Source organism: Oreochromis niloticus, linkage group LG7, assembly GCF_001858045.2.
Source record: "Oreochromis niloticus isolate F11D_XX linkage group LG7, O_niloticus_UMD_NMBU, whole genome shotgun sequence".
Lineage (NCBI taxonomy): Eukaryota > Metazoa > Chordata > Actinopteri > Cichliformes > Cichlidae > Oreochromis > Oreochromis niloticus.
This window is the reverse complement of record NC_031972.2, coordinates 21,701,323-21,718,492: the sequence shown is the minus strand read 5'-3', so window position 1 is coordinate 21,718,492 and position 17,170 is coordinate 21,701,323. Positions and strand designations below refer to the sequence as shown.

General features: G+C 40.8%; 1 protein-coding gene across 3 annotated transcripts in view; it reads right to left on the bottom strand.

Annotated features, from left to right (window-relative positions):
- The window catches only part of unc5cb (unc-5 netrin receptor Cb), a 124,493-nt gene that overhangs the window by 54,504 nt on the left and 52,819 nt on the right, over positions 1 to 17,170 (bottom strand). For all 3 annotated transcript variants that reach the window (XM_005470312.4, XM_025909031.1, XM_005470313.4), the window contains exon 2: positions 4,751 to 4,981. In XM_005470312.4, the coding sequence (XP_005470369.1) occupies positions 4,751 to 4,981 (231 nt within the window). The remainder of the gene's footprint in view (positions 1 to 4,750; positions 4,982 to 17,170) is intronic.

The following is a 17,170-nucleotide window of genomic DNA, read 5'->3' as shown; positions in this document are numbered from 1 at the left end:
ATTTCCTAGTTGACATCCCTCGTTTAATAGTTTTACACAATAGCACAGGAAAGGTGTAACATAATCAATAGAACATCACTCAGATATATTTATTTAAGCCATAATGTGCAATGATATTTTAGTAATGTAAGCTAGGTAGCTAATGCCTTGTTCTTACCTTTAAAATTATGAATGTTTTCTCAGTGGCTTTGGTTTTAAATGATCTGCCTTTCTTTGTGAAATGTCTGCACATAAAGTGAAGCTCACAGTGATAAAAACATTTCAGACAGTACTTTTTAATTCTCTTCTTCTAATGCACCTTTATCTACCAGATGGTCAGGAGAGTCTGTCGTCACATACGGCAGACAACTGAATAACCAATCACAGAAAAGCAGCCCTCCTGCTGATCCAATCTAGCACCAACCAATTTGAAATGGTTCATGGCCACATGTCAGAATGACGCTTCCTTCTGGCAACTGTGTAAATATAACTTCCCTTTTTCTTTTGGACTATTTTTCCTTTTGCACAGGCAAATGCACATGCTGTTTTACTTTTATAACTGGCTGCTGATCAAAAGAAACTCTTCAAATGGTCCCTTTATTCTGCATGTAATCACCTGCTCCATACAAAAAGATAATGTACAATCATGCCACTTGTCAAGGTGTTAATCATTTTTATGCAGTGTATTATTTTCTTTAATGCTCATGTGCTACTTGTGGCTTACAGCGCCTTAGATTCATTGGAATAAAAAAACCTTTAGAAGATACATATACCTGTGCGAAGCCTCTTCAGCACCAATAATGAAGGGCAGCAGGTAAGTTGGTTCATGCTGTGGTTAACATTGTACAGTGAATCAAGTCCTGTATTGCTGATTGCATTCCAGCTACTGATGACGCACACATTGTGCTTTCAGACGGTAGGATTTCATGACGCAAACATCTTAAATTTTAAAATTAATGTCATTTGCGTCATTCAGTGCCTTTAAAAAGTATTCACGACATTTACGCTTATATGTTTTACTGCCTCACAGGATTGAGTCAAAGCTGATTTGTAGCCTTTTTAACAGAGAAAAAGTCCTTTTTGTAAGTAAAAAATAGAGAGAGCGAGAGAAAGAAAGAGAGTGTTTTTGAGGAAAGCTTTTAGTTGGCAGAATTACAGCTGTGTGATTCTCTTTCCATTTCTTAGAGGCTGATGTTCCTGTACTCCAAAGCATGTTCAGTGACAGGAAAATTGTATCTTTTCCCTGACATGTGCTCATCAATCACATTTTTCCAAAGTTTTTTTTCTGGGATGTCCCTGTGTTTTTATTGTATAGTTTTAGAACCTAGTGTTATCTTTTTAACTATGTGCCCTTTAAAACCTTTGCACTATGTCTCTTTCCTTTGTTAGTGTATATTTAATATATTTGGGATAAAAGTCAAGTATGTGTACAGTGTTCCCCTGCATGTACAGCACTGTGCAAAAGTGCAAGGATGAAAAGAAGAATTTTTAAAGTTTTAACAATTAATTCAAACTTTGGTGAGAAATTAAAAAAAAAAAAAATCCGTATTCAGTGTGACCATATTCTGCCTTATAAAAAACAGCACTATTTCTCCATGTGCATAGTTTTCAGCTTGTTAGGTGTGGTCTTTGCTTTGTTCTGTCTTCAGTCAGACTTGCCACACTTCTCTCTGTCTTCTTTGCTTGATGTAGCTAATCCCCGTGGCTCTGCTGTAGGACTATCTAAGGATAGATCGTTATGATTATGTCCACTGGGGCCAGATTTATTTCAAAATTCAAAGTCACTACCTGCAGAGGCTGCGACAGTGAGTCAAACTCCTGATCTTGGGATTCAGAAGCATTTGCCTCCTAAGCCACCGCCGTCTACATAACGTCTGTGTTGGCAGAACAGGGTGATCTCTTCATAGAGCTTAAATGGGATTTAATTTGATACGACGTGCAAAATATCCTCAAAAGTCATGTGATATAATTTCAGACTTGTGTTTTGTGTTGATTACGGATACAGAAACACAATCACGGGCCAGAATTACACAGATTTAAAGCTGCAGCAGCACACTGTCCTCTTTCTTGTGAAGAAAGAAAAACAAATCAAGTGAGGCATCTAACAATGAATTAAACTGATTGTATTTAAAAGAAAAGTTAAATGGAATCCAGGAACACCTGTAATTTCTATCCTTTGTCTCATAAACATTTTCAATCTCGCAATCTCTTATTTTATGATCAGAAGTCCTTAACAGAGGTAAGACGAGAGACTAAGAGAAAATGGGCTCAAGGTTTACTCGTACAGAGGAAGAGATCGGATTTCTTTGGGCTACACTGTCAGTGGTATTGACCATGCTGGCCAGTTTCTATTGGTGCTTCTTTTTTGTCAATCTGGGGAAATCAGAGAGCAGTGGAGTGGGATGAGAAGGGCTACACACATCCACTGAGCTCTTGTGGTGTTGTGTGTGTTTGTGCTGGGTGCAAGAGCATAAATGAATGAATATCTTTGCAGTAAATAGCCTGTGGATATGGCTATGTAGAGTGGGTGCGTGTATGATGTGTGGGTTGTTTTCCATGTTGATGCTTTTAGCTAAAAACCTTCTGACATAAAGGCTAAGAGCCACTGATACCTCACCCTCTTCTTTGTCATAATCATAACTACGAAACACAAGCTCAGATCGGTGTATTCTACCTAAAGTACAGTAGGTCACAAAATAAAAGTATTTCAGGTTGAGAAGCGTGTTGTTTTTTTTGGTTTTTTTCCCCAATACTCCTTTCATGTTTGTGCTCACTGCAAGAATCCTTTTGTCTGTGTATCTGCTTTTGTATCTTGTACCACTGCTGTAACACTTCTTTTGTATATGCTCTGGCTGTCGTCTTTAACACTACTACCTTTTTTTTTTTTGCCCATACTGTATATTTCAGTAAAATGGAACTTCAGAGGTAGTTTTTATTAAATGCCAAAGTTAAAACACGCTTTCCGATGTTCAAAGTGTATGCATATGTGTGCGAATTCACGTTTAAGTAAAGGAGAAACTATCAGTGTGTGTGTGTGTGTGTGTGTGTGTGTGTGTGTGTGTGTGTGTGTGTGTGCCTGTGTGTGTGCGGCAAAACAGTGGAATGAAAAGGGTAAATGCGATGTGATTGGTACCTGTGGGCGACAGAAAGAACTCAATTTCCAATACAGCAGCTGAATGCAGCCAATCAGTGCTGGGCTGTTGTGTGTAATGGCTCTGGTGCCTTTGGGGACTGAATTCGTCAAAAACAACCGTACCGGAGCTTCACTACCATCACTTCCTCTTGATGCCCAACAAAACAGGTACGTAAACAGACATATCCCAAAAAGTTGATTCTGTTCATCTATGCGCAGCGTTTTCAGTGGAAGAAACGTTTCATCACTCACCCAAATGAATTCTTTAGTCTCAGCTGCATAATGACTGAAACTGGAACCACCGACTAACAGCGAGGCACAAGCTCAGTTTAAAATGTAAATTGACAAGAACACTGATCAACCGTCATGAGTACTATTCACAGAAAATTGGGAAATGACTGCAATCACAGCACTGAAAGATGTACTCCTTTCTTAGTTCAGAGATGGCCGTTCTCTTTTCACATACGCGGCTTCCTTGACTTCCCCGCTCAAACCACCTTTACTCCCCAGACAAGGATGTGACAACATCATCGCTAAAGGAGTGACATCTGGTCCGCAGGGGTTCAGGCCCGACAAGGCAGCTCTTCTGTGTTGTGCCAAAAGTTGTTTGGTATCACCAAATTACGGCAATCTTCTCAGCACTTAATCGCGTACACTGTTTTGCTCTTGTGCCAGAGGACCCGATCCTCGGGGCAGAACAATTTTTGGTGTACTGTAGGGTGTTTTCAGGTTTGAAAGCCAGAGAAACATTGTGTTCTTGAGAAAAAATGCATCTCCGCTGTTGCTCAAACTCCTGACACATAAAAGATCACTAATGGTGATCTCCAGTGGTGATCGTTTAAGCAGCAGTTATCCCATTTGAAAAGGGAACAACCATCTTGAACTGACGAGGGGGCCTACGAGTACATCTTTCACCATGTTACAGTGCTGTGCAGCCATTCCCCAACTCTCTGTGAATGATCAGTGGTGAAGACAATTTGCATATTAACAATCATGAAACTGAGCATGTGGGTCTTTGTTAGGCAATGGCGCTCGTTTCGGTCATTATTGCATCTGTGTTGTTTATGAAGTTGAGGAAACCTGCAGAAACTGAAGAGGTCACTTGAATGAGTGGCAAACTCTTTCTCCACTCCACAAACACTGTTTGAAAAACTTTCTGGAATTTCCTTATCTGGATTATTGAGCAGGCACCGAAACAAAACATACACACTCAAATGCATACACGCATGATGGTGATGGAAATGATGGTCCCAAACGAAAGATGTCACTCAGACCCCATAGGTGAGGTAATGTCAGCAGTTAAATATGCTGGACAATAAGATTTATAAGCAGAGACTGGCATTGTGCGTATGTTTGTAAAGACACTTTTGTCAGAACTCATAGACTTGCTTTTGGGAAAATATGAAAACATTATATTGTGATTCAAGGTTATGTTTTCAGCTTTTTATCAGAACAACAATCTTCTGCGAACCTTAACCAACTGCTTTGATTTTCTTAAACAATAACATAAAACTGAGTCATGTTTTAGCTGCCAAGATGCATTTCTGTGAAGAAAACAAATTTTATTAATGGTCTGTGCAGCATGATGTCTTCTAAAACAGAGCTGCTAGTCAGCACGTAGCCGATGTTTCTACTGACCAGAGTTCTCGTCAACCCTCTCCTCCACAGTGTGCTCCTTCTGGTGCACCCACTCGCTGTTGCACTTGAAGTAGATTTGGGTGGCAGGTGTGGCCTTGCAGTACAGGTTAACAGGCTTGTTCTTGACTATGTAGGCCTCCTCTGGTTCCATTAAAAACACAGGCAGCGGCTCTGGGGGGTCTGAGGGAAAAGTTTCTGGCAGCTCACCGAGACCAATGAAGTCATCCTCAACTGTGAAGAGAGAAACAGAGGAAGAATGGTTAGAAGGAAAGAGAGGACGAAGTGGAGAACAGAAGCCAAAATCCCAAGACAGAAAGTGGGAGGACGGAATGGAAGAGCGGAAAGCAGACAAGAGACAGTGGGACAGTATTATAACCACAGCCTTTGCATGGGATTATCCATGTGCACAGCACACAGTGAAATCCCTATCATTTGATATTTTGGAATGTTTACACAAGTGTATTTTAGAGTGCAGGAAATTCTGTGATTCCTCTCCGGCAATAAGACTGCCTCCTCGGTCTAACCACAATCAGCTACTGCTGAGAAGCGAGCACGGCAGAGCCAATAATGAGAAGCAGAGTTCAGAGGTCGACTCCGAGGAACTGAAGTTATAAGCTGATCTATCCGTGTCTCCCATTTTCTCTCGTGCCCGTGCTCTTTGCTTTTGTCACTTTCTCGTACACGGGCATGCGAGCACGCACACATGCTCCAGATCTAATGACCTCAGGCTTCTGGCCCATTTTATGCCATTCCTCGGATACTTCTGCAGTAGACAGATATGTTTCCCTGTAATTACAAGTCCCTTTCATCTCCCTGTCTTAAATCACATACACACAACTGCATGTGCATGCACACACAAACATGGAGGGAAGAAAAAAAAGTGGCACAAATATATGGGTGTACACGCCCACCAAATGAGCACGGCTAACTTTGTAACTCTTTGAAGAAGGAAGGATGAAGCCTATTGGCCATCCCATTTGTCACCTCCAGATCTGTTCTATTATTACCATCGAACCGGTAGACATTAATTATTCACAAGCGCGAAAGAAAGAAGGCAAAGTAATAGAGCCAGAGCTACAGTGGGAAACATAAGGTGAGAGAGGGAGGAAGGAGGAACACTGGGAGACACTCAAAGTAACTCAGCCAGACAGACATGGATTGAGTCATTGAAAGGGAGTTGCAGCAGACAGACAGTAACATAGCACAGGAGGACAGAAACAGGAAGGCAGACTGTTCAGATAACAAAATACTTTATCAGCCCATCAGTAATTCTTCCATGTCCTTCTATCTACCTACTTCTCTGTCCTGTGTGGACATGCTGGAGCCTTGTTGTCTGACAGAGGTTGCCTCCTGGATGCTTTGAGAGCACTAAATAATGTCTTGGCTGAGCAGATATCTCCCCATGATGTCTCCCTAATGTTATCTCTCCCTCCATACCTGCCACAGATTGAAGCTGATTGCTAGGAAATGAAAGGGCAGGAGGAGTCAATCAGAAAATGGCCAAAGCCACCTTCAGCAAGGCGGAGGAGGGGTCTGTCTGTGTCCTGTTATGATGCAGGTGAGGTCTTACCATTTGCTTTAGCATCCTGTTTTATACGTGTGTGATTGCATTTCATCAAAAAAAAGAGTAAGCTTGGGTATATTTTTATGGGCTTCTAACCTGCTGCTAATTGAATTTAAGCTATAAGTGACCTTTGACCTTTAGGGTTTGTGTTTGTGTACGTGCAATAAAGAGCCACAACAAGACCATTAGTTGTTTTGATTAACTTCCAACATTCGCTGTCAAATCAAGAAATAAGCTAAACATTGTGTGGCCTTTCCTCCCGTGCATTTTTATGTACTGTAGGTGACGACTCTATAATGTACAAGTCTATTTCAGCAGACCTTGGCTTACACTGTTCTTTTCTGCTCTATCGTCCTCAGTCCACCCACATCCTCAGCCAGGGGACCCTGACCCAGAAACAGGCAAAGAGAGCCAAGGAAACTCATTAAAGACTGTGTTAGCCTTCTTTCACCCTCCATTCCTATTATCTCTCCATCTCTCCCTCTCGCTTCTGGCTCCGTCGCTCTGTCGAACTCTGAGGCAGGGAGATCTGAAACAGCCATGAAAGCGTGGCTCCCTTACACATAAAGAGACGCGTGTCTCATCTCCTCGCACACATACACCCAGCACAAGCGTTAATGTGCGCGGAGGCACGCACAAACTCGCTTACAGACATTCGACTTCATCAGCTTCCTCAGTGCAAGAAATAATAAATTCAAGTGAATGGAACTAGCCCTGCAGTGAAAAATCAGCCCAGAAATGGGAAAAAAGAAACATGACAAAATGAAAGACCCTGACTCTTACCAATCATTCTGCTCCCCCTCAACACCCTGCATTAGCAGTTTTATGTTTGTGGCGTACGTTTCCCGTATAAGAAACATATACTCACATTCACTTCCCTGGACAGATTTGTTATTTTTGTTCTTTGAAATGTGACTGGAAAGCTTCTTCCTTGTCACCTACAGCCAGCGAAAGCTGGAAAATAATGTGAGGCACCGTGCTGTAAGGCACGAGTGGCTGGAAACTAACATAGACCGAATGTACAGGTCTACAATGAGCAACCAGGGAAATTAAAAGGACCCATCCAGCGTCGACCGAATGCATAAACAAACTCTGCACCTCAACAGAGCCAGATCACAAAAGTAGAAAATAAACAGACTGAACTGCAGGAACATTAATCAGGAAAACTTGCTTTCTCTGATGTGAAAGGTTTGCTGAAAAAAAACAAAAACAAAACCTCTGTTTGGGGCAATCTGAAATTATATATAAGTGACCCCATTCTCCCTTTCATAAATGTGGGGGAATTTAGTTGGTTTGGGATTAGTGTGACTTGACAGTGTGGACTGATGCTAAATTTTCTTCATGCTTGCATAGTGGTGCGGTGATTAGCACTGGTCACCTCGCAGCAAGAAGATCCTGGGTTCAAATCCAGTCTGGGGCATTTCTATGTGGGCTTCTTCCCCAAGTCCAAAGACATTCGTGACGGTAGGTTAATTGGTCATTTTACATTGGCTGTTTTTCTTTCTGTGTTAGTCCAAACCAATTGGTGACCTGTCCAGGATGCACCTGCCTATAACAGCTGGGATGAGCATCTACCCACTGCAACCCTGAATTGAAGAAGTGCAAAAAAATGGATCGATGGACTGTACTTGGAAGTTAGCCAGCTAATAAGCCAAGTTTATTAACACCTCAAACCTGTTCTTCTAACATGCTTGTGTGTTGATGAAAATTGTCCGTAATCTCTTTAAATGCACTTTTAAGAATCACGACTGTTTCATGATATAGCCAATTACTGATCCCTGAGTATCGCATTTTGTCAATCACTGCTTAACATCTCACTACGTTCCACCTTGCTCCCTCACCGAAACAATGCCGAGTGCAACAAAAGCTCAGACTTTTTCTTTTTCAGTTGGTGATAAAATAGCTTAGATATTTAGGCACTGGCATATTCAAAATAATGAGTGTTCGTGACAATACACATGGTGTGTAATGGCATATTGCAATGCTTCTAAAGACCAAACATGCATTATGAAATACATTTTTAGTGTCACGGTCCTTTTAACAAGAACATTAATATGGCATGCCTCCAGTGTTTGATATGCAATATGGACTTTTCCAAGCAGCTGCGATTCTGTAACTTGACTTTAATCAGAAAAAATCTAAATTGCTTTCATATTGAGTGTTTAAAATTTAATGAAATATGTCCTTGCAGCACTTTTATTCAAATTGTATTTTGCTCTGTAATTGGAGTAAGTTTTCCTAATGCATACTGTAAGTCTTATTAGTGAATATTTTAAGACTCAAATTGAATATTACTTGAATTTTAGATCAATTTTACAACACAAGTACAAAAAGAATTTTGAAGACAAATGAGCTGCTAAAGAAAAAGAAAACCCTTAAAAATAAGTTTACTGGATGAATGGATACTGCCATTTTGCATCGTCAATGAATTTATTAGGTAGAAGGCACGCTGGTCTGGAAAATGGAAAGACAGATCAGAATTAATCGAATTAATCCGAGATTAGTGAGTGGGAGTGAAGCAAGATAAGTGAAGGTCTTGGCAGTGACTCTCTGTTTTGGCTTGAGTTCACTCCAATAACTGTGGGAGTGCAGCAATATTAAGGGATGTTTACATTTTGGACATGAACAAATCATAGTCAAAACAGGCTCATAACACTGGCACAACAACATATATTAAGGCAGAGTCCATGAGATAAGAGGTACACTAAAAAAAGAAGTGTTGTATAAATAAATCACAGTTGCATAGAAAAGTGGGAAACCCACATCAGAGAAGAAAGAAAGAAATTCATAATAAATATGAGATCATATTTCACAATTTCAATGTGGTCAACACTGAGATTTTGCAAACATGTGAGCACTAACCACGTGAAGTTGACTGTTTTGGATGTGTGACAATTACAATGACAATGTAGGATCAAGTGAATGCTTCAGTCACACGAGCCTAGAAAGCAGTTTACAACTATCTGGCAACCGCTGAAAAAATGTGTATTCTTAGAACCTTATTAGGTCCAATATGGCAAACGATTTTAATGTAATACAAGCACAACATAACAGGAGAAACTTCTATACAGTAAATGCTAAACAGATTGCAAAACCAGCAAAACCAAGAATGACTAGTTTAATTACTCAGTGTTTTCTGTGCTGGTTATTATTTTGGCGAGTTGATACTGATATTGCCAATATTTTCTTTAACATTTGTTGGCTTAAAATCATGTTACTGCATCTTAGATATGGAATAAAGTAATAATGGATAGTTTATGGGAGTATTTATAAGTCAAAACTGGTTGACTTCATCAAAAGTCGTCCGAACAACGCAGTTCAAGTCAACAACAAAAAACGACCATAGCATATCTGGGGTATTCTGGACTTCAGTTGCTCATCCATTGGCTCTTTGACACACACGCACACAGAAACACACACACTGAAGGCATGTCATGGATTGACAGTTATATTGCAATGCATCTATCAAACGTTGATGGATGCACTGGAAACGAGTTGGGGTTCAATATCTTGGGCAAGGGCAGTTAGCCATGGATCGAACCACCGACCTGACAGTGGATGACCTGCTCTCTCTCTCTCTCTTGAGCCAATGAAGTCACAAAAACGTGTAAAAGCTCTTGTTCTTTTACATTTTGGTTCTAGGTGCCAGCTGTAGCCAAAGTCAGTTCTTCACAACAGACACTCTGGATATTACCAAATCCAGAACCAGAGAGATTTGTGTGGATTTTCTACAGTGAGTAGAAATAAATGGGATTTCAAAGTAAAACATTGAAACACAATATTACTACAACATTTTTAGACTAGATGATAGGGCTTCAGTTTTCAAAAGCCATTTCTGAAATGCTGAAAATACATTGTAAGGTATGGTTTACTGATACAGGTGATACTTTTGATTTTTACATAAAATAAATTCTCGTTATACATCTAGAAAATAGCCTGTATTATGTACACTATGTCTGCTGCACATACTATAGAATGAACCGTTTTCCTGCACCGCATGCCTGGTGTGAATATTTGTAAGACCGTATATCTTATATCATATATTGTATGTGAGTGCTTCTGATAACAACATTTCAATGCTGGGCTGTGACATCACCGTGCAAGATAAGCTGTCTCCGCTTTATCTGTACTCAAGCAGATTTATTGTCCCAAAGAAAGCACTGTATCAGTGGGACCAATGTTTCCCTTCCATCAGCGGTGAGTCAAGCATGAAAAAGAATGAACACCAACATAAACCTCCTCTCTGTTCATCCCCGTTTTATTCTGATTTGTCCACTTTGCTCTCCTCTCATTCCCTCTTGCCTTCTTCCTTTCACCTTCTTTTCACTCAGCCCTCTCATCATTCACGTATACATTCCTCGTCCGGACATAGAAAAAGACTGGTTGGCTCGATCGCTGGACAAGGGGGAGTTTTACTCGGCGGTGTTTTGCTACTCCGCTATGGGGAAGGACAAGAGGTGCTTTGCATCTGGGTGGTCAAGCAGAATAATAAACCATCCAGCTGTCAAGTCAAGTGAAGCAGGATAAGTAGACTGTCAATCAGATCTCCCAATAAATGTACTTTAAGCACACCTACCCATTATATTGAGTGAACATAAATCTATGGTAATGACTTTCCCCAGTCAATACTTGTTAGTATTGGATTAAGTAAAGACCCATACATCCCACTGGCTCAAAATCGATATGTATGGCTGTTGGTTTAAAAGCAAAATCCTTTAGAAGCTCCATGAGAAATGGGCAGAATAAGTACAGGCTTCCTTCCACTCTGATGTCTCTTTCCAGCTGAGTGCTTTATATACACTCGTGTGTCTACACACATTGTCTGCAGGGTCCCGTCTCACACTTGGCTGCGGCAGGTATTTATTGATTACTGTTAAGGGCCAGTGACCTCTCCCTCGCCCCGTCCTATCTGAGCCTCTCTGCTGAGGCATGCAAAGCACACTCATATATCATCTCTAGGGAATCCTACCATCACACAACCTAGCAGGGGAGGAGAAATTTAAAAGAAAAAAAGAAAAACAACAACAACAACAAGGCATTCCCTAAAAGTCAGCATTAAGCTCAATCAGTTCACTGCACATAGTCATGTCATTGCAGGCTGAAATCACAGCGACCTGGAGGCAGAGTTCACGTACACCAAATAAACAGAATGAATAATTAAATGTGCTCAGTATAGCAAGCCCCAATTCATGGGTTTTATCTTTACCGGCGCATGTGATGTAATTGGAAAAATTAATGCGCAAACTGAGTTCGGCCACTGTGGTAAAGTACAAACACGCAGCTGAGAAATACTTGGATACTAAAGGAAGGGAGAAAAAGAGATGCACATGTAAAGTTTACACGATAATCAGCTGCCTAAACTTTTCCACATCTTCCTCTGTGACTTATAAGTGGCCATATAAGTGGAGAATAAAAAAACAATATTAAAAAATCAGCAAAAGCTGATTGATTTTTTTGTTTTTGTTTTAGTTTTTTGGGAGGACAGACCCACTTCTGTCTTTGTGACTTTGCACATGCAATCATGTCTTTCTCACTGTCAGCGTTTACATGTTCTCTCTGATCATTATCCCCGACCTTCACTTGGTTCTCTCTGGCTGCACTCTGGCAGGAGGCAGCTGGCGGTTGCCAGGGTCATGCTAGGCCTTGGTCACTGCCTGTCCAGTTGCATGATGGTGCCAGAAAAGACTAGGTCAAAGTATCATAATTATCAAGGTTCACCATTTCATTTTTTTTAACAAATTTTCACTGCCCCAAAAACTATATTTTGATGTAATAGAAGACTAAATGGAAAATTTTAGATCAACACATTTTTTTAAATGTTACTGCCTGTGGTTGAAAACTCTCTGTGTGCCAGTCAAGCAGTTAATCTGGTCTGACTTTTTAGCTGGTAATAGAAATTAAACAATGGATTGAAAACTAGAAATCTGCTCTATGTTTCTCAAACCAAATTTAATTCTATTAATTAATAATTATTCAGTTATGTGATAGGAGACACTAAAGAGGTGAGAAGAAGCACGAGAGAAGCCAGAGACCTCGACAAACGAGATAGGTGAGCGACCTTTTTAAACTAAAGAAAACAGGATTTTATTCAGTGTTCATCAAACGTCTGCTTATGAGATTTTTCCCTTTACAAGTGGGAACATGAACACTGAAAAGTAACTAGGAAAAAACAAGGGAAAAAACAAGACATTTAAAATTTATGTGTAAAGACCGATAGTAGGGTTTTCAATTCAGTGAGCAAGTGGTTGAATTGCTTTGATGCATAAACGAGTACGAATATTGGCAATTAAAGCCCATTTAGATGATTTATGTTTCTCCTCTTTATTCTTTTATAATGTTTGAGAATGTGTTTGCATTCACACTTGTTGTCTTACAACCTTAAAGTTGCCATTAACTTAATGCATGACCAACATTTTACATATTTAATTTCATTTTGGGATGTTATTTTAGCTCCCCTTTCCTTATGTGTCACATTCTCTGTTTTTCTATTGCTTTTTCTAAATGTTTTTTTCTCCTCAGTCTCCTGCAGTTATGATTACCTTCTCATTGGATACAATATACTCCCCATCCACCCCCCTTTTCCTCCCGCATGTGCTCATGGATGAAAAGTCATTTCGGTGCTTGATTGGAGAATGATGCTGCTACTTAGAGAGTCAGTCCATCAGCACTGAGGGAGGAGAGCGCAAGGAGACAGAGAAAAGCTCTGGAGGAGAAGTGGCTCCCTGGGGCGTTGTAGCTGTGATGGGTGAGCTGTCAAACGCCCCATTGTCCAAATTACCCAGCAAGCACCATGCCGCCACCCAGGACTAATTTATGGTGCAGCAAGGCACGACACATACATTGCTTTCTGAGTCCACGGGAGAGAAAAAGAGAGGAAAAAGGTGTAAGGAACAAGTGGGCTGTTCAACCTAACCCATTCCAAAGAGGTACAGCAGGGGTTCAAACACAGACAGTACAACACAAACCCCAATTAACTTCACACAGGATGGGTATTTGCCATCTTTATGCTTCAAGTCCTCAATGACAGGTGTCAATATGAATATGTGTCATGCTCCCGCGCCTCCCTGCCCACCCACAATCCGAGCACTTGCATTCACTGATGCACAAACACTTAAATGATGTTTTAAAGCGGCCATTGCATACATAAGCCCCATTGCTTGGCTTCACTTGCAGACATAACGACCGGTCCTTTTAGTGCAAAAATGGCAAGCCTATTCACTTGTCACATGTCACACCCCTGGGTGCCCGAAACCAGACAGGGCCATCGCCCTACCCCATACTGACCAGCGGGCCATGGAGTGGAGCTGTGCTTGTCAGAAGGAGACGCGCTGCACTCTCTGACCCCTCACTGTGCCCAACGCCTTGATGCGATGCCTCTACTTGGCTAATTGGCCCATAGCAGTAGGCAGCCTGTTTCTGCCACTAGCGAAAGGCCAAAAGGCCAGACATACAAACAAAAGATGACAACAGATGCACAGGATCATCTCATTAAAAAAAAACAAAAAAAACCCCTATGATCAGAAAAAGCTACATAACTTATCAACAACATAAACTCTGGAAAATTAATTGTGCATGCAAGAAAGTGTCAGCAAAATAATCTCATTTACATTTGTTTTTGCATTTGACATTTGGGCATTTGTTTTAAACGTAGCCATAAAAAGGTTCAGAGGATTTCTCACATCAGCTTTAGAAATGGTTTACCAATGTACCCGTCTCTTCAAAAAGACAGTGAGAGAAATCTTACGCCTTTCACCACCAGTGTAGACTGTCTTCACACTGCAGAAGAGCTGCTTATCAAAGAAACTTAACAGTAACAAACTCATTTTCAGCACTAAATTAGACTCCTGAAAAGACAAGAAGAAGCTGCCAATCTGCTCATGCGCTATACTTCAATATTTGTCCTATGTATATCAAAACACATTTTATCTGCTAGACATTTATTAATTACTCTTATGGCCTTTTGTTACTTGCATGTAAAGCTCAAGAATTTTCCATTCTTCAAACCCCTTCAACATGTTTATGTTAATGTTTCTGTGTCTTGTCTAGCCTTGCCTTAGTGTAAAGCCATTGGTAATTTGGACAAATGCATACAAAGAGATTAGAGTGTGATTTCAGCAGATCTTTGAAAGCAGAATGTTTACCATACCATGTCTTTCTGCTTTGAATTACACCGCTCCTCTACTGTGCAGCTATCAGCCGAAGATGACAAGTGACACGGCAAATACATTCAAAAGTTCTGAATGGAGGACTTCTAAATGTAAATGATTTGTATTATATTATATAGACATTAAGACTCAAATTGAATTTTTGTGCATTTTTCTATGGATTCACAAAGCAATAACCGCTGATACAAGACAGCAAGGTTAGAGAAGACATAACAGCGACGTACAGGTGTAGCGATGACGATCGTAACTGCATAACTACATAGAATCAAGACAAGGCAACCATCTCATCATTTCTCCGTGATGTGTTCTCATTTTATATGCCTACCTCACACATATATTCTAAAGCACTCAAATGTCCAACCTCACAAAAATCCCTAGCAGCACTTTATCTGAAGGACATTACAGACTGGAAGTGTGTCAGAAAGTGTGAGACACCATCCCCAGAGCATAGTCTATTCTGCACGTCTGTCACAGAATCTGGCTGCCTGCTTATTCCTCTGAGATGCACGGGCACATAGAGCCCTCGTGCCCACATCAACCTAAATCTTGTTCTCGCCATCTCGTCAATCAAACTGCAAAGTGAGAAACCATAAAGAGACATACGGTGCCTTGAAAAGTTCTCTCTCTCTTTTTTTTAATGTTCTCTCCACAATTGTGCCTTCTACTGTGTTCCCAGGCCTACCGCTGAGCTGAGGATTTGTGTATTTTGACCTGCAGCCATCTACTAAAGACCTCAGATATGATGGGAAATGAGAAGATCAGGATTTGTTGTGCGCCGTAATACACCAAACATGGGTGTACGCTCTAATGCGGGCTTTGATAGTCTAACCATGGGTGTGTATGTGGGTGTGTTTGTGTGTGGAGGGGTGAAGTATGCGTTTGCATGTGTGTACATGTGTCTTTGTGTGATGGCTGAATTAATGTGACAAGGCAGATGTAATGCAGAATCATAAATCTTAGCCCCGGGATCAGTAGAGGGAGAGCAGGAGGTGATATATTAAAGGGCAGAAACGCGCACACACCCACACGCACACACAAATGCCGCCGTTATTATGCTGATAATAAAAACAAGACCCCGACCGCAATAGCCAGCTAATAGACATGACTCCGTATCTAGGCCTAAGGGCGATGACATGCACACACACATGCAAGTGACACCAGATACACACCGAGAGCACAAAACACAAACTCTATCCGCTTTTCCAGCAATTTATTATGCCGCTTTGGGCCTAACAGCTCAAGTGTTAGATATGGCTGTAATACTGTTAAAATCTTAATACTGTTACACAAGCTCGCTGTTGTACAACATGCTAATTCTTTATTTACAGTGCAGAGAGCATTAGATGGCAGTAAAAAAAATTGCGACAGTAAAAAAAAAAAAAAAATTGCAACAGTGCTTCTGTCGAGAAAACTGCAACCACTCACTGTATCAAAAACACAGATGAAGCCAGCTAGTGTTACTATAAGTTCTAAAAAGCCTCAGCCGCAAAAGAAGACTGACCAGCTGATCAGTTATCAGAGTGTGTCTCAACAGTCTGCTCAACAAAATCTGACAGCTGTCACCATCGACTCACTTGCTTTTATGCTGTAAAATAGTAGTAGGATTTGCTACTACAAATGCATCTTGTGCTTCCAGACACATGACTGCCTGATCCAAAGATAATAAATGTAATTCGCTTATAATACAAACGCTGATTTTTCTATCTTTCAACTTTTATTCCTATAGAAATAGGTCATAAATGATCTATATTATGCACACATACAGTAGGCTGGTTTAGCTACAAACACAATCCCCCTCTGAATTTAAGCAATAATTAACACATTTCTACTTTTCTTCTGCATTTCTGACAACAATTCATATTCAGCTTGAATTTACAGTCAAAAACATCTCAGCAGGCCTGCAGCCTATTTGCTCTTCCACGTAGATTAAATGTGTTATTTTAAAAATGCTGAATCCATTCGAACAAGAGGAGCTGCACAGCAACACAGTCAGAATTGCAGCTTGTTTGGCTGCTTTACAAATAGTTCTGCGGTGCAGAATTTTTCCATTGTATTTCCGTACTGCTAGTGTGTCCTCCTGCATGCTTATTTAAGGGTAGCCAGGATGCTTGCTGGGCTTACGCCTGAAAAGAAAAGGGCTTCGTAAGCATTCGAGGGTAATTGCAACACACTGGTTTCTGCACACAGACTACATTACATACATGTGTAATTACTGTAGGATGGTGGCTGTGTAGTTTTTGGGTGTGCCAACACCCATTAGCTCATATGCACTTGGGTCCATTTGGGGGACTCCCTTACATGCAAAGCCCTGGCAAAATTGGTTTAAACAGCCCATGATCATCATGACCATGAATCAGCCCATTTCATACTGTTCCATTCTCTTGCAATAACAGTTTGAATGATCCTCTGTATCCTTGCTTACTCAAATATCAAGTAATGAATCATTTCTATACAATCCCTGCCTTATGATCCAATGAATGCTTCTATAGGTGGTAGAGCAGGCTTAAAGATGGAGTGACAGCGAGGAATCTGCAGTAATTATGGCGCTACTTCATTGTATAAGAGACACAGACAAAAGTGGACATATGATGCCAGTGCTGCACACTCATAAACCATGCCACTATGCTGCTATGACCCTGACCAAACCTGGTATCAGAGCATCATATCCTGACTGCTTCCATATCCGGCTGA